The 26,935-nt window shown below is 43.7% G+C and overlaps 1 protein-coding gene across 1 annotated transcript in view; it reads right to left on the bottom strand.

Moving 5' to 3' along the window:
* Nucleotides 1–26,301, bottom strand: part of CHMP4C (charged multivesicular body protein 4C) — a 32,758-nt gene extending 6,457 nt beyond the window's left edge. The window contains exons 1-3 of the mRNA XM_075920464.2: nt 25,905–26,301; nt 4,197–4,374; nt 3,098–3,212 (exon numbers count right to left, since the gene is read on the bottom strand). Coding sequence (XP_075776579.1) covers nt 3,098–3,212; nt 4,197–4,374; nt 25,905–26,100 — 489 coding nt within the window. The 5' untranslated portion in view covers nt 26,101–26,301. The remainder of the gene's footprint in view (nt 1–3,097; nt 3,213–4,196; nt 4,375–25,904) is intronic.
* Between the last annotated feature and the right edge of the window lie 634 nt (nt 26,302–26,935).

Below are 26,935 nucleotides of genomic sequence, written 5' to 3' on the forward strand. Positions count from 1 at the left end.
TATCCATCTCTGCTAGAAATACCTCCCCTGATGCCACTGAACTAAAAGATTTAATTTAACAAAGAGGATGGGAAAACCCATGGGTCTTTGGGCTTTGCAAAACTTCCACTTCTTTGTTAAGGGATTTTGTTACATCCCAAACTTACTTAATAAATAGAGTAAGCATTTTAAACCTTTCCCCTTTAAAAACAAAATGTGATTCTAACTAAATGGAAACGTGTGCTATACAAACAGTAACGAGCCGCATTTGAAAGGCAGAAGAAGGGCAAGGAAAATTAATAGCAGAGAAAGACCATCAGAAGTGAAATAAGAACTTGAAGCAACCTAGCACCTGTGTTTACCAGAGCTCAAAATACCTTGCCCTTCAAGAGGTTTGTTGCAAATCTGGAAGACTATATTTAAGTGGATGTCCATTTTGAGAAAAGGTTTTCCACCTCCCATTTCAAAAACAAATACATTCTACACAGCCACCTATCTGAGACTCTCCTTCTGCAGTGCACATTGCTGTCACATCAAACTCAGGATTCTCCAGTGTCTCCGGGCAATACTAAAATCCTGGTTATCTTCCTAATTCCTGTTAGACTCTCCTAAAACACGTACCGTGTTTATTTTTTAAACACAGAACCAGATATGGAAAGACAGCCAAATCTGCTTTTGCAAGACTAAAAATATAAAACAAACCCTTCAACAATTTGTTTTTACGCAGTCAGAGACTCACTCCTCAGAAGAAGCATTTCAAGGTGGGCAACTAGATATAATGTATGTCTGCCTCTACTGTTTTAATTCAAAACATTTTAAAAATAACTAAACAGAATGTGGGATAGCAACAGCTGAAAGGAAAAGATTCTAATAGGTTTTGGAAAGGGTTCTTTCCAGATATTTTACAGGGGGCTCATCCCAAGATAGAAGCTAGAAATAATCTCCAAAGCTAGGGCCCTACCAAATTCACGTCCATTTACGTCAATTTTCACAATCACAGGATTTTTAAACCCACAAATGTCATGAATTTGCCTATTTAAAATTGAAATATCATGGCATCTCAATTGTAGGAATCCCAACCCAAAAAAGGAGTTCAAAGCAGATTGCAAAGTTATTGTAGGGGAAGTTACAGCACTGCTACCCCTTTACTTCTGCACTGCTGCTGTCCAGGAACTGCCTTCAGAGCTGGGCACTTAGCTAACAGATGTCACTCTCCAGCCTCCCAGTTCTGAAGGCAGCATGGAAAGAAGGGCAACAGTAACATGACCCTCCCCCCTAAAATAACCTGGTGACAACTCCCTCTCTCCCCCTACCCCTGTAATTCCTTTTTTTTCCAGTCAGGACCTCCAATCTTTTGAGAAATGCTTATCTACCCAGTGAAATCTGAATAATATACAGTAAAAAAATACACACACAACCAGAATTTTCATAACCATGAATTTGGTAAGGCCCTACCCATATCTCTTGCACAGAAAGACTTTCCACAGATTCATAGATTTTAAGCAAAGCTGGGTAGAAAGGGTATTTGAGATGTCTAAAAAAGTTTCCCCATCCCAAATCAGGAAAGAGTCAAAATCTCACATTTTCATGAATTAAACGCCTCTCGCTCCTCCCCTCCAAAATCAGATGGGATCATTTCAATTTTGACTGCTTTAAAAATGTGTGGACACACACACACACACACACACACACACACAATTATATGTAAATTAGCTTATATGTAATTTGAAAAAATTAGAAACAGTAAATTTCTCAAAAACTGATCCTTCCCTTCTGTGTAAATTTTTGGCAAATGGACATTTTGACAGACAAATGTTGTGTCAAAACATTCCCAACAGGCTCTAATTAAGACCAGAAAGGATGACTATGATGATCTATTCTGACCTCCTGCATAATACTGACACAAAATTGTCCCCTCTGCCCCAAACACCAATTTCTGTATCAAGACCACAAAGTCTCATTTGTTGGAGCTATCGCATATCCTTTAGAGAAACATCCACTTGTGGTTTAAAGGCTTCTAAGAAGACAGATTAAATAAACAGAAGGAAATGGAAACAGAAGTCAATGGGAAAAACAAAACACAATAAAAAAGTATTGTTCTTTAACAAGTCACCAAAAGGCCTAATACTAAGGAACTAGGAAAAAAAGGAAGAAGTATTTTTTCGGGCACATATTAAAACATTTGAAATTCTCTCTTCCTCTCCCTCTCCCCTTCGCCCCCCCCCCCCCCCCCCCCGAAGGCTGTATGTTTGTTTTCAGTGGTGGTGGAAAAAGTGATTAGAGTTATTTAAATAATTCTTAGTGCTCATCATTTCAAAAATCAACATGCAAAAATCTTCAAACTTGCCATGGATTTTGAATCCAATTCCGAGAGGTGCCAAGTGCTTTCAAGAATCAGTTGCTACCTTCCATTGATTTCAATGCTTGTTACTTTGCAGGACCAGATTCTTAGGCCCACAGTAAGAAACAGTATTTTTTCCACATTTGAAATAATTGAGGGCTTAATTATGTGCCCAAAGACAACAGGCCTCCCATTCACTTCAGTGGGCACTGGATAAAGTCCTAAGGTCTAGATTCTAAAAAAGTTAGTTGCCTAAAGATGCAAACAGATGCCGATTGGGATTTTTTCAAAAGGACCTGAACAGGTTGTGCGCCCAAATCCCACTGGAGCCCATTAGAAAGTTTGACACGTAACCCACTCTGCCACTTTTGAAAATCCTAAAGTGCATATCTGCATCTTTAGGCACCCAAATACCTTTCAAAGTCTTGGATGTTTGTGCTATTTGCCAATCTAATGTGTCTTACAAAAGCTGAAGTGCAGTGGTCCAAATATTCACCCCATCAAATGTGTGTCTATTTAGAGCACTGGCGATCACGCATTTCAGTTACGCCCACATGGACAAGGTAAGAACATGAAGAGCGTGTCTGTGAGATCAAAATGTCTTTCAAAAATATTTTAATCTTATTTATAAAAGATTTATTTAATGTATCCTAACAATTACGTAGTCACAACTTCAATGGGAAAAAGCTTAAAACAAATCACAGTACAATAAAATAACCTCTGTATTAGGCTGGTACATTTTTTTTTTAAAATCCTTGATTTTATTGCAATACTAACCTCATCAAACTCATCTCCAAACCCAACTCGGTTTGAAATAGCTTCTGAGATCTCCTGGGCAACTGCTTGCTGTTCGGTGACATCATCCATCAAAGAATCAATTTTGTCTAGGTCCCTAGAGAAACAATATTTAAACCAATTTTAAACCATGTCTTCCTTGGGAAAAACTAATCTGAAGAGGTTCTCATCCCTTTATTAATAAAAAATTTGAATACAGAAAGTCTCCAATTTAAGTTGTTAATTCAGGAAGGTACTAAGCATCTTTAAGCATGTGACAAGTTGACAAGTCACACATGGCAGGTCTTAGTCCTATCCTTGAATGCACTACAAGAACCCATATTAAACAGAACTGATTTTATTTTAGCAGAACTAGTCATGTGCTCAAAGCCTGTTGAATTGAGGTTGAACTTGGACACCTTTAAAAATCTGAATTACACAGCCATTTAGGGCATATTTACACAGCAGGGCAAAAGTCGAATTAAGATACGCAACTTCAGCTATGTCAATTGCATAGCTGAAGTTGAAACCGCTTAACTCGGCTTGAGGCGCTGCCTACACAGTAGGCAGTCGAAGGAAGAACACTCTTCCTTCAATTTCCCTTACTCCTTGTGAAATGAGGATTACAGGAGTTGGAGTAAGAAATCCTCCAGCTTGACATTATTTTGAAATAATGGCTTGCTGCATAGATACGCAGCCATGATTTCAAAATAATGTCAGTTATTCCTAAATAATGCTGCTGTCTAGAGACGTACCCTTAGAGACCTAGGAGAGAAGAGTTCATATTGTTCCTTTAAGTGCTATTCTTCTGTTACACTCTGTTCTCAGCATCCTGCATCCCCAATGGCATTCAGATACAATAACAACATCCCTTTGCACTTCGCAGGACTGTAGGGCAAGGTTTCAGATTTGTAGTTAAGGTGAGCTATTTTTTCTTCCTGATAGTGTAATACTTTATTTGGAGCGCTCCCCAAAACATTGAATGTTAACAAAAACAAAAATCAGGTGTCTCCATGAAACTAAAACATTTAATCCATACAGTCAGAGGGCAAGTTATACAACACTGAAATCCTTACTGTGGAAGTGGACAGAACACACTTACATATTTTCATGTACTTTTTTCATTGCTTGTGCAGCATAGCCCATATTCTTGAACACTTCTGTGTTGGTGTGAGAATTTTCCAAAGCTTCCCGCTGGAACTCAATGGTGGACAGTGTCCCATCAATTTGGCTCAACTGTTTCTCATACTTCTTTTTTCTCTTCAGGGCTTGTAATGCAGCTATTGTGTAAACAGAAGGGACACAGTTAACTGTCTTTTCAGACTGAAATGCACATATGAGATTCAGTGACAGTATAAACAGAACAACATATAATTTAGGAGATGTTGAATGAAAAATTCACATTCCTTTGCCTTATTTTAAGCTCAGAGGAGTAGCCGTTATAGTCTGTAGCTTTAAAAAAAGAGTGGTCCTGAGGCACCTTAGAGACTAACCAAAATATAACAAATTATGAGCTTTTGTAGGCAAAAACCCACTTCATCAGATGAATTGGAGTGGAAATAACAGAATCCAAGAAAATATATATATATTTTCTTGGATTCTGTTATTTCCACTCCAATTCATCTGATGAAGTGGGTTTTTGCCTACAAAAGCTCATAATTTGTTATATTTTGGTTAGTCTCTAAGGTGCCTCAGGACCACTTTTTATTTTAAGTTGTTATCCAGAAGCACTGACACAAAGAAAAACTGGGACCCATTCCACAAAATGCACTGCTCAGAGGTCTGCCTGTTTGTTCTATTATTGCACAAATATACTCTGTGGAAATGGGCTAGCCCCTCTTGTGCATCACAGAAGCAGTATTGCCTGGAGACCAAAGGCAGCTTCTTCCTCCACAACAGAAGGCACTGAATTTCACCATGTCGCAGCATAAAACAGGACAAGACAAGTGAGGAAAAGAAGGAGCAGCGGAGAAAGGCTGGAAAACAACAGGGAAAGGAAAAAAATAGAAGGAAGGAATAAGAGGATGAAAAACAGGAAAGAAAAACAGGGAACCCAAAGAAAATAAACTATCACATCACTGGTGGTGTCTGAGTACTGCCCCCTGAAAGTCACATTCCAGAATCGGAAGTGCTAGGAACAATATCAAATATCTAAAAGGGTGTCACAAGGAGGAAGGAGAAAATGTGTTCCTCTTGGTTTCTGAGGATAATGGGCTTAAAGTGCAGCAGGGGAGGTTTAGATTGGACATTAGGAAAAAATTCATGTCAGGGTGGTCAAATATTGGAATAAATTGCCAAGGGAGGTGGTGGAATCTCCCTCTCTGGAGATATTTAAGAACAGGTTAGATAGACATCTGTCAGGGATGGTGTAGACAGCTTGTCCTGCCTTGAGGGCGGGGGGCTGGACTCGATGACTCTTGAGGTCCCTTCCAGTCCTATGATTCTATGATTCTATTAATAGAAACCCTGCATCACCTAGCCAAACAGGTCAGTTAGCTTGGCGGGAAGAGGCAGATTTATTTGGGAATTAACAGAATTGTGGTCTATCTGCTTGTCAAAACTGCTTTGGGGGCTAATCTGTGAACCCTCACATCAAGACCACCAGCAAATTTCAGCCACTCCCCACTATCTCTGGGACTTACCAGAAATAATACAGCAACAGAACAGGACTTTTAAGTGAGCACCTCAAGATACCATACAGCATAGGCAAAAACACACAAGAAAAGATGGCCCATGCTGGAGTTGAGGAGGGGTTTTAGTCAGGCTCTGGGTGTGGATAGTTGTCTTCTCACAGCTATTCTCCAACTTCTGTCTCTCCAGCAGCCTGTAGCAGGCTGGTCTGCTCCATTAACAGGCACTGGGAATTTATCAGACCCAGCTAGGAAGAGGTCAGGTTGTCCCTCTGAAGGGATTAGTCAGCTCAGTTGAGGAGAGATTTGCTGGAGAGGGAGGTTACTCCTGAGACTGGCCCTGGAGCTGACAGGTGCAGAGTGAGGCCCTTGGCAGCACCCATGGCTCAGGAAATAGCTTGGCAGGGTTGTGTTTTGTTTGTTTGTTTGTTTGTATCTATCCATGTGTTGAGGAACTAGCCTGAAAGAGCCTGGGATGTGGTGTTAGGCCTGCCTTGGTGGGAGAAAAGCCAACAGCCCTACGCTGCCCTTCCTCACTGGCATTTGTACCAGGAAAAGGATGCAGTTAAACTCTTTGTTTACTGTGGACAAAGTAGTACTCCTGCACCCTGTCATACTCTTCCTGCTCTCCCAGATCTCATTTTTTAAGCAGGTAGCATTGCATGTCACTTGGTGCTATAACTAGGGTTGCCAGATGGTCTCCCAAAAAATACCAGACGCGATATTTTTTTGGTCGAGCAAAAAAAAAAAAAAAAAAAAAAAAAGGAACGCGTGATAAGCAGCCCCCCCATTCTGGGGCACCCAGAGCAGCAATCACAACCCCGCCTCCCAGCTGGGACTCCCAGGCTGGGAGCCTGTGATTGCTCAGAAGCCTGGCGGGGGGAGTGGCTGCCCCCGCCAGGCTTCTGAGCAATCACCGGCTCCTAGCACCGATCGTGGCCCCACCTTCCAGCTGCTCCCTCCACCCATGCCAGGCTTCCGTCCCGTGCACACCCGGAAAAAAATCAGAGAATACCGGACATTGCACATGTCCAGTATTCTGATTTTTTTTAATGGGACAAAGCGCAAATACCGGACTGTCTGGTAGAATACTGGACACCTGGTAACCCTAGCTATAACTAGCTACCAAATGGCTGACTGAGGTTATCTATTTTGTCTCATTCTAACTGCTTATCTTCAACAACACTGAGCTTAAACTAGATACTGCAGCACCTACCAATGAAGCCAAGACCCTTACACAGGTATAGAACAGTCACCATTGGTGACAGTTGCCCTGAAATGTACTGTGCTTTACTGATGAATGCCATGCATTATGTCTTATCGGTTGTATGAGGCCAAGTGTTTGAGTAGATTCTGAACTACTGACTATCTTGCAGTGCCTACAGCAAAGTGTTTTGGAAGGAGGAAATTGTAGTTACAACATCCTGCCACTCAAATGTACCCAAAATTGGAATGCTCAAATTCAAGATCCACCCAGTCTTGCTGGGCTGGTCCAGTGACTTCAGACGTGCTGAACCGGCATCATGTGCTCAGCCGACATCATGTAAAAAACCCTTGCCAGGCGGAACCAGAATTTCCACAACCTAAATACAGACCTTTTCAACAGACCTGAATTCCTTCCCTGCTTCACATACTCTCGCAAGTATTTTTCATGCTGGTTTTACACTGTCCTCTATTCCCGAAGTGAGAATCACATCTCTTTGCCTGCTTCAAATCAGTCAGTCAACCCTTTGCAGGGGCCACTTTATAATGGATTCACAGTTTTAAGGCTAAAAAGGTATTCTAACTTTCTGCATAGCACAAACAGTAATAGAGAGCTTTCAACTGCTCTAAGTGAAAGATTTTTTTGGGGGGGGGCTATATAAATGATGTATTAGGTGCCATTTGGCAGAAGAGTATGAATTGGGGGAAATGTCTGTTGAAAGGGAATGTAAATTAATAAGAGAAAAAAGGCATTTTTGAGCTGTGGAACTTAAAAATGGCATTAGTATTAGTGACTATTCATATTGATTATGACTTCGTTCTATACGTAGAAGTTACTTCTAAAATCTAGAGGGCTCTGAGTTGTATTTGATTTTCATGTAGTTAGCTGCCTGCCTTTAGGGTAACACACCATCTTTATTAACTCATTTAATTTAGCTTTTTCACTATGCACTTATGGAATGCATCACTTTGTAACATCAATTCATACATCTTTCACATTACCCAAGATATACAACATTCCCATGCCTCCACTTAATTAACCCGTATTTGTGAACTGAATACCACATTTGTTAGCTGTAATATTGCCACGTCTTACATCATCACATATATAATGTCCCTTCCAGGTTTAGTATTCTATGACTCTATAAGCAGCACCATCATAATACATACAGGTGAGGGAGTTACAGCTTTCCTGTCAATCTCAGATTTGAGTTTCTAAATATTGTAGATTCCAAGTCTCAAGTACAACGTGCAATTGATTTAAGGTTTTTCTTATTGCACATACATGACTCAAATATTTGTAACTGTGTTACAAGTAGATGGTAGCATTGTATTGAAATTCCTCTCAGAAATGCTACTATATAATTAATAATCCATCTGTAAAGGAAAAAACAAATAAAAGGACATCAAAAAAGCAAAGAAAGTGAGTACAGGAGAAACTTACTTCACCGAATGAGACTGAAAGAGGATGTTCTCCATTCCAAAGATTTCAGAAAAAGAACAGAACGAGGCAGGAAGAATCAGAGAATAATCTGAAGAAATAAACGTAACACCAATTTAACCAGGAACAGAACTATGTTTTCTTCAGGAGACAGTAAGCTCTTACATTAACATTAGTCTGCTCCTAAGAAGTTCTGAGTACCTGCAGCTCCCAGTGGAGTGAGAAGCAGTTACCACTGTTCAACAGCTCTCAAAAAATCAGGTGCAATATATTTCACCTTGAGTGAGGTGTCAGGGATCACTTGGGCCTGTCTAGCTATACAGTAGAGTCCCTATCATCCGACGTAAACGGGATCAACACATGGTCGGATTACCGAATATGTCGGATGATAGGGACTGCTGCCCTGGCAGGAGCCCCATCAGCTGCTCTTAGAGAGCACGGGGACAGCTGCTGCTGCCAGGACCGCTTCTTCCCCGGCGGCAGCAGCTGTCCCTGTGCTCTCTAGGAGCAGCTGATGCGCTGCTGCCGGAGAAGAAGCAGCCCTGGCAGGAGCCCCATCAGCTGCTCCTAGAGAGCACGGGAACAGCTGCTGCCGCCGCCGCTGCCGCCAGGGAAGAAGTGGCCCCGGCAGGAGCCGCATCAGCGGCTCCAGGGCATGGGGTGGGAGAACAACCCCACTTGCTGCCCCATTGTCCCGGGCAGGAGCGGCAGCAGCTGCTCCAAGAGAGCAACGGGGCAGCAAACAGGGCCGTTGTCCCCGCCCGTGCTGTATCCAACCCTGCAGCTCCCAGGGACAAAGTCTCCGGGAGCTGCAGGGTCGGATAAAGCCGAGTGTTGGATTACCAGGAGTCGGATAATCCGGACTCCACTGTACAACTTGTAAGGTCTCCATTGTTGTACCAGCCATTAGAGCATCTTCCAGCACCTTGACTGAATTTATCCTCACAGCACCCTTATGAGATAGGAAGGTGCTGTTATCTAGAGCTATGTAAGTGATGGATTTTTCAGTTCGCCAGTCATTCCAGAAAACAGAAATATTCTGGACCAAACCTAAAATGAAATATTTCAATATTTCCAGCATGTTAAAAAAAATATACAAGTTTTGGTCAAATGAAATTGTTTTGTTCTAACAAAATAAACACATTGCTTTGATTTCAACCATTTTAATTTTTTGTTTCAATTAAAAAAAAACAACCCTGAAATAATGTTTTGAATCAAAACTAAATAAATATAAATGCTTCTTTATTAAAACGTCAAAAGATTTTTTTCCCCCAACTAAAATATTTTGTGAAATCATGACAATTTCATCAAAAGATTTCAGTATCACCGAATCTGCATTTTGAGTATTTCCCTCCCCCCCAACTCTACTATTACCCTCATTTTAAACTGAGGCACTAAGCAACTTGCCCAGGGTCACACTGGAAGCCTATGGCAGAATAAGTCTAGGCTAGTGCCATAGCCACTGGACCATCCTTGCCTTCAGCAGTATGCTAAAGCCACACTAGGATTTTGTTCAGCTTCATACAGAGGACTAGAATGAAATGGATTGCTAAATTGTTATGATTACTTGTGTACACATGGAGAAAAAAGCTCCATGGTCAAAGTAATCATTGTGTCTATGGTAGGAAAATGTGGATCTTCAATTCTCCTCCAAAGCACCTCCACTGGGAGTAGCAATGGTATAAATAGTAGATTAGACACGCATTTTCAGTGTCATATCATGAAAACTAAATCAAGATGAGATGAAAGAGTGATAAAAATGCCTGTGTTTTTGCTACTCAATGGCTTCTGTGATTGTTACCACCACCAGAGAATTATAAATCTAATCTTCCAAACTATAGACAGGAGCACAGTATTAGAAATGTTGTTGTTCACAGAGAAAATCCAAGTAGAATTCCCAAAAAGTGATTCCTAAAAGGATAGAGCTTCTATGACCCGTATGTGAAACTACACAACTTCATAATCCATTTACCCACATGTTTTCCATACAAAGTACAATTTCCACCTCACATTAGTGAAACAACACTTAAGGCTATATACTCAGTCGGTGTAAATCAGCATAGCTGTACTGACTTCAATAGTTCTGCCATTTATATAAGAACATTAGAAAGTCCATACTGGGTCAGAATAAAGGTCAATGTAGGCCAATCTCTTGTCTGCTGACAGTGGCCAATGCCAGGTGCCCCAGAGGAATGAACAGGAAATTAAGTGATTCATTACCAGTTTCTGGCAAACAGAGGCGAAGGACACCACCCTTGCGCATCACGGATAATAGCCATTGATGGATCAATCTTCCCTGTATTTATCTAGTTCTTTTTTGAGTCTTGTTACAGTCATGGTCTTTAGAACATCCTCTGGCAAGGAGTTCCACAGGTTGCCTGTGAGTTGTGTGAAATTTATTTGTTTTAAACCTGAAGCCTATTAATTTCATTTGGTAACCCTAGGTTCTTGTGTTGAGAGAGTAAACGTTTCATTATTTACTGTCTCCACACCAGTCATGATTTTGTAGATGCATTTACTCATTTACTCTCATAACACAAGAACGTAGGGTCACCAAATGAAATTAATCATATCCCCCCCCCCCGCAATTATCTCTTTTCTAATCTGTAAAGTCCCAGTCTTATTAATCTCTCCACATATGGAAGCTGTTCCATACCCCTAATCATTTTAGTTGCCCTTTTATGAACCTTTACATTGTTTTGGAGATCAGGTGACAACAGCTGCACACAGTATTCAACATGTGGGTGTACCATGGATTTATATATAGAGGCAATAGGACATTTTCTGTCTTATCTACACCTTTCCTGATAGTTGCTAATATTGATAGCTTTTTTGACTGCTCCTGAATGGATGTCTTCAGAGAAACTACCCATGATAATTCTAAAATGTCTTTCTTGACTGATTACAGCTAATTTAGAACACATTTGATATGTATTGTTAGAATCAGGAATTTTTAAATGAAGTTAGTAAATTGCGTAGTTTATAAACATTCTATTAACTATTCATTAGTCGATAGGCAGCCTGGCTCATTTCTGACTCACGCTAGTCTGGGACTAAACCCCAGTGTGACTCTGCAAAGGGAAAGGCTTCTCAACTCCTACTGCCTTTTAATTAGAGCGCCGCAGCAGGGTTTGATCCTGGGCCCAGCACCAGCTGGGACTGAGCCAGGCTGCCTGCCCGGCCAAAGGAGCCTCTCCCCGTGGCCAGCCCGGATCCACTGCAGACAGGGGCTGCAGCAGACCAGGTCCCCGCTTGGACAGAGTTATCAGGTGGCTTTAAAAAAAAAAAATTATACACACATACACACACTTGATCTCAGATGGGGGGGGGGGAGAGAAGGGGGGACACCAACTGGGAGGGGAGCAGAGCTGGCCGGGAGGATGGGGGGGGGGGAGGGGAAGAGAGGAAAACCGACTGGTGGGAAGCAGGGGGGGCTGGAATGGGGGTGGGGGCAGCGGAGCTACACAGTCCTGTTTTTTGTTTCAGCTGCACCAGACTAACACGGCTACATTTCTACCACTAAAGATTAATATGTCACTCCTTGCTTCAACCTCCCTTCCAGAAGAGCTATGTCCCTGCTGACAACAGGGTCTGCTCAGTAACGATCCAAAGGAGTACAGACCGATGTGCTTATTTTCATCATCTGATTCAGATGGGGTTAGGTTTTGTAGTTTCCATATCCAAATGCTGCATTTCTAAGACTTCTGGAAGCATGCTCCACACTTCGTCCTTCTCAGATTTTGGAAGGCATGTCAGATTCTTAAACCTTGGGTCAAATGCTGTAGCTATCTTTAGAAATTTCACGCTTCTTTGATTTTATCAAATTTGCAGTGAAAGCGTTTTTCAAAAGAACAACCTACCAGGTCATCATCTGACATGGCTATAACATGAAATACAACAAAATGTGCTTAAAACAGAGCAGGAAACATACAATTCTCCCCAAGGAGCTTAATCACAAATTTAATTAATGCATTATATTTGTATAACAAGCATCATCAGCATGGAAGCATGTTCTCTGGAATGGTGGCTGAAGCATGAAGAGGATACAAATATTTAGCAAATGTGGCATATAAATGCCTTGAAAGCCAGCTAAAAGTGCAATGAGAATGCTTGTTCTCACTTTCAGATCACACTGTCAATGTGAGCAGCATTATCTCCTGTAAATGTAAAACATTTCTCTTAGTGATTGGCTGAACAAGAAGCAGGTTGGAGTGGATTTATAGGTTTTAAAGCAGGATTGGGCTACATGAGTGGCCTTCCATCTCAGCAGGCTGCAAGATTGTCATAATCAAAATAGTCTGTTGGGTTAGGATAGTTTTGCTAATTGTGCTAGATAACCTATAATTTGCAGAGTGACAATTAAACCGTAGCAGTGCTTTGACTGGATGCAGATGGAGCTCATGGCTCTCTCAGTCAATGTTGTGCGCCATCAGCACACGCCTCACTTCATGTACACCTGCTTTATGTCTGTGCATGTCACTTTAGTATTAATCAGTAGGAAAAAACCTACAAAGGGAAACCAAATGAATTTGGCAACTCTGCACTTGGGCAAAAGGTAAACAAAATGACTAGTAGGCCATACGTAGAACCCTTGATGGGCCACAGGTTGCCCACTACTACTCTAAAGTTTTAATTTTTTAACTGCATTCCAAAACAACCACACACTGTATTTATATGTTGCACTTGCACAAGAAGTGAAAATAAGGGTTCCGTGATAAAATTCCATTACAATAACATTGTGATTTAAAAATAATTAATATTATGTGATTTTTGTTTTTTAGTTTAATTGCACATACTTAAACTCCACCATGAAGCCTCAAGGAGTTTCATGCCAGTCCCAAGCCTGGATGAAGGAGGAGCGTGAGAATGAACAATGAGCGAAAAATTAAGACCTTGGTATTCGGCATAATGGATGGTCCGAATAAGAGAGAGGCAGACCCCACAGAGAATGGGTAGATGATGTAGTAAATTGGTGGGGAGCTCATCTCCAGAAACTAACCCACTGTGCACTGGACAGGGAAAGATGGAAGGAAATAGTTGGGAGGCATCACATACCAACGGGCATTGAGCCCATGGTTGTTGTTGATGATGAATTAAACTAAATGTTGATCTTATGATCTTGTTTAGCATTTGTTTATTATTATCCTCACTTATTTGTGGCTACTTTTTCAGCTCCATATATTAGACTATTAGGGGTTCCGCAAATAGTTTCTTTCAAGTTTAAAAGGGTTCCTTGGCCAAATAAAATTGGGAAACACTGGCCTAAAGTGTAATTTCTTTGCTATGAATCATTTCATTTACAGCATTTGAACAGAACAGGTTTCCAGAATAAAAGGTAATATTGGCTTAGGAGCCCATATTGTTAACAGTAAAAAGTCCCTCCCCTTGTGATATTTACGAACTTCGCAGGCTCAGGCTTTCAACTTCCATTGTTTTCACAGAAATCTGGCAACGTACTGATAAGAATTAGTCTGTAAAATTTTTTAAGAACTGAAGCCAAACCTCAAGGGACTTTTTCTACTTTTGGAGATCAAAGTTTAGTTACCTAGAATTCAGATAATTGAGGTTCCATTGTACCATGTGTCACACAGCCATCAGACTTATGCTGCACCATAGCTTTTAAATAGTCTCCTTGACCCAGTCAGTGTGCCAGACCTCTGAAGGGTAGGCCACACTGCCTCACTGCTTCCTGGACCAAACTACAGGGCTCCAGCAACCCTGCTTCATACCATGAGATCTGCTCAGCGACTCCAACTGAGGCAGATTCCTACTAGAGACATGTACATTTCCCAGAAGTATTTGCAGCCCAGCCAGATTTGCCATGACACCCCAGATAACATTTTTCAAACAGATGGGGATTTATTACTTAATTGGAATGCAGCTCTGGAAGTCCTTAGGTTAAGATAAAGAAATAATTAAAGCAGGAGTCCATTTTTGTCAAGCCAAAGCAATTCACCAGTCAAGCTGTAGCAAACACCATTTTTAAGCTCTGGCTCTCTGACCTCCTTAGTCAGATCCATAAAGAGCTCCCAGACTCTTCCCAAAGTCAGATCATCATCTTCTGGTTCCAGCTCAGTCCTTGTTTTCCAGACAGGGCCATGAGGCGTTCACAATCCATGCAGGTAAGAGCTTCCAGGAGTTGAGTCACTGGAGCTTTCCTCCTAGGGAAATTCTGCACCCTTTGCAAGGTGCAGAATTCCTACCTTCTGCAGATTTCTTGGCTCCCCTGCAAAAAGAAATAGGGGAGCAAAGAAAATTGTGGGGAACACATGCCCCATCTGCAGCAGTTTGAGCATGCCTGCTGGGAGCAGCTGGCAACACAGAATAGATGGGGGAGAAGGAGGTGAGCATTCTTGGAAAGACATTAAGGGAATATGGCTGGGCATCTGGCTGTCTGGGAATGAGTAAAAGAATCCCTCTAAATCACTGCTGCTGAAACCTCGGCTTGGAGGCCTAGAGCCATGTGTGAAGCAGGCTGTATTCTGGAAGCAGAGCAGAAATGCAACAACTAAAAAGGCAGAGCTGCTGGTGTTTGGCACTTATTTCCATTCTTCATCAATTAAGGCTCTTTTACCTTGCCAGAATGCTGTACAGCAGGGTGTTGTATCATGCAAGCAAGGTACTAACAAACTTTATTTACCAAAGGTGAAACCTCTTTACAAAGCTACTGCTGCCCCCTCTGTAGCTCTCACTTAGCTTAGCTCCTCTCCTCCCCCTTCCTTCCTATTTCCTGTGCTTCCAGACTCCCAACAGCCAGTGCTCCCAGTTCTAATCATTACAAGCAGCATCTAAAACATCACACAGGGCTACTCAACTTTGGAAGGCCAGGGGGCCACAATGATACACATAGCACATGCCGAGGGCGGCAACTTAAGTGTGGTTGAATATACATGTAAACAGATATGCAAATAGCTTCTTTCTCTGATGGGCATGACTGCAAAGATTAAGCCTTAAGCCACGGTGCCAGACCCAAACATGACCAGTGTGAGCCAGTCAGCACCTCTCAGGCTCTGCCCACAAGGCTAAGTAGCCAGCACTTCCCACAATGCCCAGGTGCTCCCAGAACCTCCTCTTCCCTGCACTCGTCTGTTGCAGCCAGCCTGTCCGCTTGCATCTTTCAATGCTCACCCCTCCTGGGAGACGCCTCGCCATTGCGGAGTGTGTTCCCAGTGGAAGCCATGTTCAAAGGATCCCACCCACAGGCCATGTATTGAGCCCCATGTAAACCCAAACCATACCATGGGCCGCATATTGAGTAGCAGGAACCTTATTGTTACAATAACAACTTTACAATAATTGAATCCTCGGCTAGTAAGGTCTATGTGCTTTCTGGCTTACCCCCCACCCCCCTCCTCCTCCTCCTTCCTGTGCCAGAAAGGAACAATGAGGTTAGATTACAGCTCAGGATCTATTTCATTTATATGTTTACACAAAAATGCAGGACAATCATTACAAAACTGTTTGACTTTCTGCTGTGAAAGTCAGCACAATTTAAAGCGACATTCTACTTCATAGAGCACCAAACACCAAAATGAAAGTAATGTTATGTAAACGAAAATCCAGGGTTATAATTGGAATATGGGGTCTTGGTTACCACATATTTTAACCTAACCTTCATGTGTTTCTAAACGCTCAATGATTATTGCAATTTTTATCTGTATTGTAGTTTAAATAAATTACCAACGTAAGTGAAACTGGTGTGATTATATTGCATCATTCTGACAAATAAAATATGCAGAACTTTGCATTTTTGATGCAGAATCTTTTATTTTTTGACACAGGATTCCCCTAGGAGTACAGCTTGCATGATCTCTCTGAACCAGTGATGAGCAACCAAGACTAGGAGGGCCATATGAGTGGCCCGCCATCTCAGTGGTGGACAACCTGGGGCCCACTGGGACTCCACCCAGGGTCCACACACCTCTTTTCTGCCCCCTTCCTCCATGCCTCACACACTGGAGCTCTGCACTTACTACTCCTTCCTAGACCTTTCGGAGCACCATGATTCTGCTGATTCGTGCTCTGTCCCCGCTCCTTCCTCTTCCTCCCACAGCATGAACAGGTGGGAACAACTGATTCACCACATTCAAGGTCTAGGAGGGAGGAGGAGGAGTGGAGGCAGAGCATGAATCAGCAGATTCATGTCTGTCAGTGCTGGGAGGAGGGGAAAAGCGTAGGAAGTGTGGGGCTCCAGTGCCCCAGTATGCAAGAGTAGGGTTATCATACATCCGGTTTTTCCCCCAGACATGTCCTCGTTTTCTCTTGTTAAATATGCAGCCAGCCAGCTTTTTTAAATGGCAAAAAATGTCCAGGATTTTGCCCTGCAAAGAGGATTGGGGAAGGGCTGGGGCACATGCCTGTCAAATGCCATTCATGGCCACTCTGTGCACGTGCCCTAGGCCAGAGCCTGGAGGGAAAAGCACGTGGCTGTGGCGGCAGCAGTTCCAGTGAGACCCAGGGTAGCTCTGATGTGTGTGGGGGGGAATTGGCTCCTCCCACAGTCACTCCACGTTACCCTCCTCCCCACTAGATTATGTCCCCCGACTCTGCGGGAGGGGTGAGGGCACTGGGTTAGAGCAGGAGGCTGGGGGTGCCTGGCTCTAGGGAAGGGGAAGGGCATTGGGTTGGAGCGGGGAACCTGGGGGTGCCTGGCTCTGGGGGAGGGCATGGGCACTGTGTTAGAGCAGGGAACTGGGTGTTGGAACTTCTGGCTGCTTTCCTTTCCCGTAGCTGGGCAGTGGGTCTGTTGGTTTGATTTGGGGGTTCCGGTCTTAGCTCTGTGAAGACTGTGGGAGCTGGGGCTTGGTGGGGCGGGCAGGGGAAAGGGAAGTAGAATTTCTGGGTTCCTTTTCTAGCTATGCCATTTCTCTCCTCGGTACCTTGAACTTCATGTCCCAGGATCGGCTCCAGCCAGCGGCCTCTCTGGCCCCCCACTCTCTCTTCTTGGCCCCGCAGCAGCTCGGGATGCTGGCTGGTTGGCAGCGCCACTGGAGCCCGCACTGCCACATGTCTCAGGGCGGTGTGGCAAAGAAGCAGGAGCCTGGCATGCAGCATCCCCTCACACCATGAGAGCCAGTGGGGGCAGTGGCATCCCCCAGCAGCAGCAGCCAGAGCCGCGAGCTTGGTTATCTAAGGTGTTTGTACACCAATGCGAGAAGTCTGGGTAACAAACAGGAAGAACTGGCCCAGTCCAGGAACTATGATTTGATTGGGATAACAGAGACTTGATGGGATGACTTGCATGACTGGGGCGCTGTCATGGAAAGGTATAAACTGTTCAAGAAGAACAGGCAGGGGAGAAAAGGAGGAGAAGTTGCACTGTATGTAAGAGAGCACTATGATTGCTCAGAACTCCAGTACATAGAAGGAGAAAAGCCTGTTGAGAGTCTACGGGTCAAGTTTACAGGTGTAAGCAACAGCAGTGATGTTGTGGTTGGTGTCTGCTACAGGCTGCCAAATCAGGTGGATGAGGTAGATGAGGCTTTCTTCAGACAACTGAGAGAAGTTTCCAGATCGCAGGCCCTGGTTCTCATGGGGGACTTTAATCACCCGACATCTGTTGGCAGACCAATATGGCAGTACACAGACAATCCAGGAAGTTTTTGGAGAATGTTGGGGATAACGTCTTGGTACAAGTGCTGCAGGATCCGACTAGAGGTTGTGTGCAGCTTGACCTGCTGCTCACAAACAGGGAGGAGCTAATAGGGGAAGTAGAGGTGGGTGACAACCTGGGAAGCAGTGATCATGAGATGGTCAATTTTAGGATCCTGACCAAAGAAAAGAGTAGTAAAATACACACCTTGAACTTCAGAAAAGCATATTTTGACTCCTTCAGAAACCTAATGGGCAGGATTCTCAGGGATGCTAACATGAAAGGGAAAGGAGCCCAGGAGAGCTGGCAGTATTTTAAAGAAGACTTATTGAAGGTACAGAAAGAAAAATCATTCCAATGCATAGCAAGAGAAGCAAATATGGTAGGAGACTGGATTGGCTCACCGGGGAAATCCTAGGTCAACTTAAGCACGAAAAGGGAGCTTACAAAAAGTGGGAACTTGGACAAATGACCAGGGAGGGGTATAAATGTATAGCTCGAGAATGCAGGGGAGTTATCAGGAAGGCGAAAGCGCAATTGGAATTGCAACTCGCAAGGGATGTGAAGAATAACAAGAAAGTTTTCTACAGGCATGTTAGCAAGAAGAAGGTGATCAGAGAGGGTGTGGGGCCCCTACTGGATGAGGGCAGTAACCTAGTGACAAATGATATGGGGAAAGCTGAAGTACTTAATGGGACAGTGGACAGCCCTTGGAGGGGGAAAGAACAGGTTAGGAACTATTTAGAAAAGCTAAACGTACATAAATCCATGGGTCTGGACTTAATACATCTGAGAGTACTGAGGGAGTTGGCAAATGTAATTGAGGAGCCTTTGGCCATTATCTTTGAAAAGTCATGGAGCTCAGGAGAGATCCCAGATGATTGGAAAAAGGTAAATGTAGTGCCCATCTTTAAGAAAGGGAAGAAGGACAATCCAAAGGAACTATAAGCCGGTCAGTCTTACCTCAGTCCCTGGAAAAATCATGGATGGGATCCTCAAGGAATCCATTTTGAAGCACGTGGAAGAGGGGAAGGTGATCAAGAATAGTCAGTATGGATTCATGAAGGGCAAGTTGTGCCTGACCAATCTGATTAGCTTCTATGATGAGGTAACTGACTCTGTGGATACGGGGAAGTCAGTGGATGTGATATACCTTGACTTTATCAAGGCTTTTGATACGGTCTCCCACAACATTCTTGCCAGCAAGTTAAGGGAATGTGGATTGGATAAATGGACGGTAAGATGGATAGAAAGCTGGCTGGAAAGTTAGGCCCAGTGGGTAGTGATCAACAGCTCGATGTCAGGATGGCGGTCAGTTTCCAGCGGAGTGCCCCAAGGATTGGTTCTGGGACCGGTTTTGTTCAACATCTTTATTAATGACCTGGATGAGGGAATGGATTGCACCCTCAGTAAGTTTGCAGATGACACTAAGCTAGGGGAAGAGGTACACATGCTGGAGGGCAAGGATAGAGTCCAGAGTAACTTAGACAAATTGGAGGATTAGGCCAAAAGAAATCTGATGAGGTTCAACAAGGACAAGTGTAGAGTCCTGCACGTGGGATGGAAGAATCCCAAGCATGTTTACAGGCTGGTGACCAAGTGGCTAAGTAGCAGTTCTGTAGAAAAGGACCTGGGGATTACAGTGGATGAGAAGCTGGACATGAGTCAACAGTGTGCCCTTGTAGCCAAGAAGGCTAATGGCATACTAGGTTGCATAAAGAGGAGCATTGCCAGTCAGTCCAGAGATGTGATTATTCCTCTTTACTCGGCTCTGGTGAGGCCACATCTGAGTAGTGTGTCCAGTTCTGGGCCCCCAATTACAGGAAGGATGTGAATGCATTGGAGAGGGTCCAGCGGAGGGCAACCAAAATGATTAGGGGGCTGAAGCATATGGCCTACGAAGAGAGGCTGAGAGAGTTGAGTCTGTTTAGTCTTCAGAAACAAAGAGTGAGGGGGGATTTGATAGCAGCCTTCAACTTCCTGAAGGGAGGTTCCAAAGAGGCTGGAGAAAGGCTGTTCACAGTAGTGATGGATGGCAGAACAAGGAGCAATGGTCTCAAGTTGCAGTGGGAGAGGTCCAGGTTGGATATTCGAAAAAACTATTTCACTAGGAGGATGGTGAAACACTAGAATGTGTTACCTAGAGAAGTAGTGGAGTCTCCATCTCTAAAGGTGTTTAAGTCTCAGCTTGACAAAGCCCTGGCTGGGTTGATTTAATTGGGATTGATCCTGCCTTGGGCAGGGGGCTGGACTTGATGGCCTTCTAAGGTCTCTTCCAGCTCTATGAGTCTATGTGCGGGGTCAAGTTTGCTGGCTCCCGTAGGGTTGCCAGATGGTTTCAACAAAAATACCGGACACACTTGACATTACATCGCAATCGACATTACATCTTATTTAGAAAATACCGGACACTTTTATTTTCTAATTTGTTTCCTGAACAGAAAGCTCAAATAATGGACTGTCCGGCTCAAAACCAGACACCTGGCAACCCTAGGCTCCCGAGCCTGGCCTCCTGTGCAAGTGGAGCAGCCGCTGCCACAGTGGCACCGGCAGGCACCAGGTGTCCTCTTTTTTGAATGTTCAAATATGGTAACTCTACGCAAGAGGCATGGGGAAGAAGGGAGCAGACAGGGGGTGCATAGGCCGCATGCAGAGTCCCAGTGGGTCACATGCAGTGCGTGGGCTGCAGATTGCCCACCACTCCTCTGGGCCCTTTGTTGATATAGGTCAATTTCAGCCAGTTTTTTTAACAACTCTATTTATTCCACTCAGGAAGGGAGATGACACAAACACCTATCTCTTGTGCTGATTCCAGAGCAGCGATAATCCTTTTACCTCAATGAGTAGCAATGCAATGAATGAGGAAAACTGAAGCACACACTGACTTCATAAAACTATGTTTAGAAGTGAGCAAGGTGTGCCTCCCACATGACAGCCACTAGATGTGTTCTGTAAGAGTACTGATTAGTATGATTCTCTTTTCCCCAGTGGGTCAGATTTTAATCTCACACTGGTGAAAATAAGGAGTATTGCGAGAAGTCAATGGAATGGTAACAGTGTAAATGATGGCAGGATCAGGCCCATAATTCTGAAAAACCTTGTGGGAGAAAATTGTGTATGTTTGCTATGAGTAGCACAACACAATTCTAAGGCAGATTTTTAAAAATGGAAAGGAAAGGAAAGCTGGCTGTAACACAAGGTACAATAAAGATGCTGGGGAAGTTTCCACACACAACTCTGCCAATCTACTTCAATTCTCAGGTGACACACACTCTGCCATTGAAATGATAGACTTGTTTTGTGGTAACACGAAACTGTTGCATCATTGCTCAACTTCAAAAACCTTATGACTACAAGTCATTTACAAGGAACGCCAGAACATAAGGCATACCCAAATGCATCAATACCACATTTGCAGCAGGGTCTATTAGTAATGCCCTAAAATTGTTATCCCGTGCCTCCACCTAGGGTTTGTCATCACCAATCTGCTGTATGGACTTCTGGTTCTTTAGTGAAACTTTGTTCCTGGTCACAAACGATATATCCACCTTTTACTTGTTCAGTTTATTTTCACTCAACTTTTAATATTTATAAAAGGTGCCAGACTGAGACCACAATCTAATTAAATCAATGCAGCCTAGGCAGCATCATGGCAGATTTCCCCAACCTGCCTTACAAATGAATCTCAACTCTGAACTGTAGGGAACACCTCTAGCCATGGAAAGAGGTTTCATTCTCTATGCCAGTGATTTTAAAACTAAGGGTTGCAACCCACTAGTGGGTCACCTTGCTGTAGGGTGACTGGATGACCAGGAGGAGCGCTACAGCAGGCTTCCTCCCTGTCCTGACACTGCAAACCCTGCTGCCCCCCAGAAACAGCAAGCTGTTGGTCCAGCTTCTAAGTGGAACTGGATGGGGCTCCCTGCATTGCCTCCATCCTGAGCATCAGCTCTGAGGACCAGTGCCTGTGAGCAAAAGCAGTGTACAAAGCCACTTATGCACCACTGCCTATGAACCAGACCTGCTGCTAGCCACTTCCAGGGTGCAGTGCAGTCCATGGTGCCAGGACAGGCAGGAAGCTTGCCTTGGCACCCATGCTGCAATACTTACTGGGAGCTGGCAGATGAAAGCCATTCCCAAACCCTGAGCACCAACCCCCTACTCCAGCCCTGAGTGTCTCCAAACCCAGTGCCCCCCCCCCTACACTCCAAACACCTAATCTCCATCCAACCCAAGAGCCTGCACCCACCCTGAAACCCACCTCCAGAGCTTCCTCTCACACTCTGAACCCCTCTGCCCTGCCACCCAGCCTGCAGCCCCCTATATACTCCAAAATCCTCATCCTAGCCCATCCCAGAACCTGCACACTTCACCTCCAAACACTGCCGCCCCCCACCCCATCAACCCATCCTGGTCCCTCTCCATATCCCTCACTCTACTCAAAAGATATAATTAGGTTGGATTGCAGAGTCCTTTGCCTTTCTACTGAAATTGTAGTGGATGGAAGTTCTTCTGATGTGGATACCACTCTACAAAACACTGCACAGAAAACACCAGTGCATTCCATGTGGGCAGACATACTCCCAGTGAGTAATAATCTCTTTTGGCCACTACTGACCTGAGGCTGCATTTTAACTCCTAAGAATTCAGTGGTAACAAATAAGGAGCCCGTGTCTAATAATTTCGCCTTCCTTTCCTCTCACATGTATGCCATTTAAAAAAAAATTACTCTTTATCCTTTTGATTTTTTTTCCAGCAACCAGAGAGAACCAAAGAAGAGTCCAGGCTCACAGCAGGGGTCAATAGGTTTAGCTACATTAACTTATCTCTAGCAAAGGATGTGGCACAATGAGATTGCAGATTCACTACGGACAAGTGATTGTCTATGGGGCCCAAAGAGATTTCAAAGCTGTTGTGGAAGGAAACAAAGCTTGTAATGAAAGCACCAACACAAAGAATCCCAACTTGTATCCTGGCCAGAGAGAAAACCTGTTAGTATAGCTTCACTGAGATATTAAGATGAAAAAGGTGAAAATAGTCTGTGGCTACATTTGTAAATAATTTCAGACTAAGATACAGAAACTGGACAGTTGTATTCTCAATAATTATGAGTGAGGAAGATGACAGATTCTAATATCTTGCATAGAGAATATAGTATAGTTATCAAATCAGAAGTTTGGGGCTGGCTGATGTTATTTATGCAAAGTCTTTTCAGGAATCCTTTGACCTCATGGAAAACTGGGCATAAACAGGACCTTATTTATGTTAGCATAGCTAAGCTTAGACTCATGTACCTGGAATCTTGTGAGGTCATTCATATTCAGCCAGTATGCATTCTGTATGAGATGTGCAAAATTCTGTAGTGGATGCACCTCACACACTTCTAGTGTAGTTACACAAGGCCTCTCAGATCATGCAATTACAAATAAGTTGTTCCCAATGCCCACTCCCTCCTGAAATATTAACCTCTGCCAAGAAAAGTAAAATCAAACTTGTGCTCACTCCATCTCTTGTAGTCCCAGTTCATGTTACAAGTTTAGCTAGGTACTGCCTATTTTCCTTTCAACTAAATATTTTGCAAAATATACTATGTTATTAAATATAATCTGTGGTAATTAAAACACATGACTCTCAAAACAAATTAAAAGGATGTATTTTGGGAGATAGTATACTTGCTTTTATTATCTATTCACTAGGTAATTTGCAAAATTTGATCGTTTGCAGTTGTTGTTCTCAATCGGAAACACAGAGGTCTTCCAGAGGATAAGCTATTAGCCTAGTTTTACAAGAAGCTACATTAAAAGCACTATTAAACTCAATACAAACTAAAATGTTATGCAGACAAAATGAGAAAGTAGTAATTTGTCAGTAATAATACAGTATACTGTATCAGTTTGGTATTTTATGTCTGAGTTTCATAAGCAGGTACTTTTTCAGGGAGACAAAACTTTGGCTACGCAAGAAAAATCAGACTCCTGAAAGAGATACAATTGTCTGGAAAGGCTGAGAACCACAGATTCACAGTTCCTCTCTCTCTCTCTCTCTCAATTTCTACTTTGTTGATTTTACTCACTTTCCTCTTGTTCTGACATGGTTATCTACATAGCAGTCCTTTTTAAATTAAAATATTTTCTCCAAAGATAATCAGGAGTTAAAGTACAGTAAACCTAAAGCACAGCTAAGAGACTACCCTTAATAATCAGCCTTCCGTGAGATTTCTCCAATGTATTCCCCCATGTATTTATATTACATTATATTAGCCTGTATTCATCAATAGAAATATCACTTAAAGCGGGAAAAGCACTACTGAAATAAAGACCAGTCTGCCTACTAGCACAGCACAATTTTAGCAGCATATTAAACTTTAAACCAAAAAAAGGCTTGTTGAATACAAAGACCTTGCATACGTTGTCTCTTACAGTATTTGTAGAAGGGTGACATGTTTCAAAGCAATAATCCTATACTGAAGATTATAATTTCAGCACCATGGTTGACTAACAGTTAAAAATCCCACCACTGAGCTGTTAACAGTGAACTTAAATTAAAGAGGCTTAAGTTTCTGCAGAAAAAAAAACAGCTTGATGCAACTCTAGTCAACTAATTTCCAAGGTTGTTCATGTTTCCATGCTTTTAAAACTCAATTATGTATCAAAGTAAAAAGGCCTGCTTCTGCACTCTCAGAAGTTAATGGGATTTTTGTCATCGACTTCAACAGGAAAAAGACCACATTCATACTATACCACTTCCACAATGTTGATTGCTTCCTATAGCTAAATGAAGAAAGATGGTGTAGTTACTAAGGCCCTGTGTAGGGAAATGTTATTTCCCTGTTCTACCATAGATTTCCTATCATTTAATTCATTTATATACCTCTGTAAATGTTTTGCAAACTCACCATAGTGTGGTAAGAATAAATCTATAAATAGTTGGAAATGCTCAGGTACTTCAGCAACAGAAGCTACTTTTTCCTTTGCTGCAAAGTTGGTGCTTCATTTTACCACCTGAAGGCCAGAGTGCGTGGCTCTTATTTATAGTGGTGCAAAGGATTGTTCACAAGTACATCCCACTGATATCAACAGAATGTAAGGTGCAAAGTACTAGTTAAGATGTATAAGGGCATCATAATCTGGCCCATAGTTAATAAGTTATTTAAGGGCAAGACAATCTGTTCCATACTCACAATTAAGCTGAAAAGCACTGAATACACAAAGCTTTTCTTGTATGGCACTAGTGTGTATAAACATGAACACACACCACTTCTGACTTCACACAAACATTTATACTGTTTAGCTGGAATGGCTCTAGGAAGTCATAAAAGAAACCAAACACCATGTACATGCAGGTTTAAAAATAGAATAGACTTTAGTATGGGCCAATGCTCTCCTACAAGATCTTCCAACTTGCCTATTTTTCTCTGTGATACAAAAATGTGGCACATAATAAAGGAATGGAATAAATATTGATGCACAGTTGGTCTCCTCTACCTGGAAGTATTTAAACTCATGGAGAATATTAAAATTATTTAAAATGTCATATTGGTAGATAAACTAAGATGAACCTATCCCTGTACTGTCCTATATGCCCACGCTCAAAGAGAAAATTACACCTGAATTCATCTGCTTCTGGTGTTAATTACAAGGTACAAGACAAACATCACTTTCCATTCAAATAAGCTGACAGGCCATTGCCTAGCTAGCATTTACACTGGATGCCAGCGGTGGCTCTACACCGCACTGTCCTTGCAAAGGCCTCCAATGCCTGGAAATTGCCCTAAGAATAGCTGCGAGTTACGTCTCCTCGCACCGCAAACTCCCCCGCAGGTGCACTGCGGCAGCTTTGGCAGGCTCCCTGTAGGGGGAGCTCGCCTCGCGGGCTGGGCAGTGACCGCGGGGCGTGGGCGCCAGGTGGCTGCAGGTGCGGGCAGAGGAAGGGGGCTCCTGTCACCTCTCTTGTTGCCGGTGCCGTGGTGCTTGGCCGCAGCCAGCTCCCTCTGGATCCTGGTCTCCAGATACTCCTGCTTCTTGGTGAGCATCTCCTCGGTCTCCCGCAGCCGGGCCAGCGCCTCCTGGGGCGTGGGGCCCGCGCGCCCCTTGGCGCGCCCGGAGCTGCCGCCCTTGAACAGCTTGCCGAGCTTGCTCATGGCTGCAGCCTCTGGTGAGCGCTCAGCGAGCCGCCCGCAGCCAGCGCATCTCCCGAGCGCCCGACCGAACAGCGCTGGCAGGAGGCGGAAGCTGCCGGGCGGGCAGGGGGCGGGGCCTGTGACGCACACGCGCCTCACACCTGAGACAGGTGTCACAGGAGACTCCGCCTCCCTCGAGCCCTTTGGACGCTGGTCCTCACCGCCTGCCTGCGGGACCCTGTCTGCGCATGCGTCGCGGGCTCCTACAGCGCAGGAGCGGGGCTGCGGACGGCGATAGCCCTGCCCCAGGCCAGGGCCGGACAGCGGCCCCTGCCTCAAGCTGCTGTTGGGGGCGCGCTCTACCCCCGCCCTCATTGCCGCGCCCGAGCGGTGACAAAGGGCATCTGGAGCCCCATAATGGGAGCTCAGTGCGAAAAGGGGGCCTGGAGGAGAGCGGAGGAGGGGAGTAGACGATAAGGCTCAGGGGGAGGAGGAATAATAGGTGGCAGGGCAGAGGGGCCTTGGGCAGAAAGTACATTACAGTTGCTAAGGTTGGCTGACTGTAGTCCTGGAGGTTTCATCATATGACATCATCCTTAATTAAAGATTCATTTTAATTCCTGGAGATGCCAGGAGGACAATACATATATGCATATATCTTGGGGAAGCACAGCCTATGCACATACATGGGACTGGAGAAGTGCAGAGTGCTGAACAAGACACAACTGATACAAAAGTACTTTGGACACTGAAGTTATAAAAAGATGTAAATCACAAGGGAGAAGAGGCATTTGACAGAGGAGGCTTTAGCCCAGTGGGGAGGTTGAGTTCTGGGGCCTAGGGCTTCAATTACCAG

This window comes from Pelodiscus sinensis, chromosome 2 (genome assembly GCF_052426305.1).
Source record: "Pelodiscus sinensis isolate ZL-2025 chromosome 2, ASM5242630v1, whole genome shotgun sequence".
NCBI lineage: Eukaryota > Metazoa > Chordata > Testudines > Trionychidae > Pelodiscus > Pelodiscus sinensis.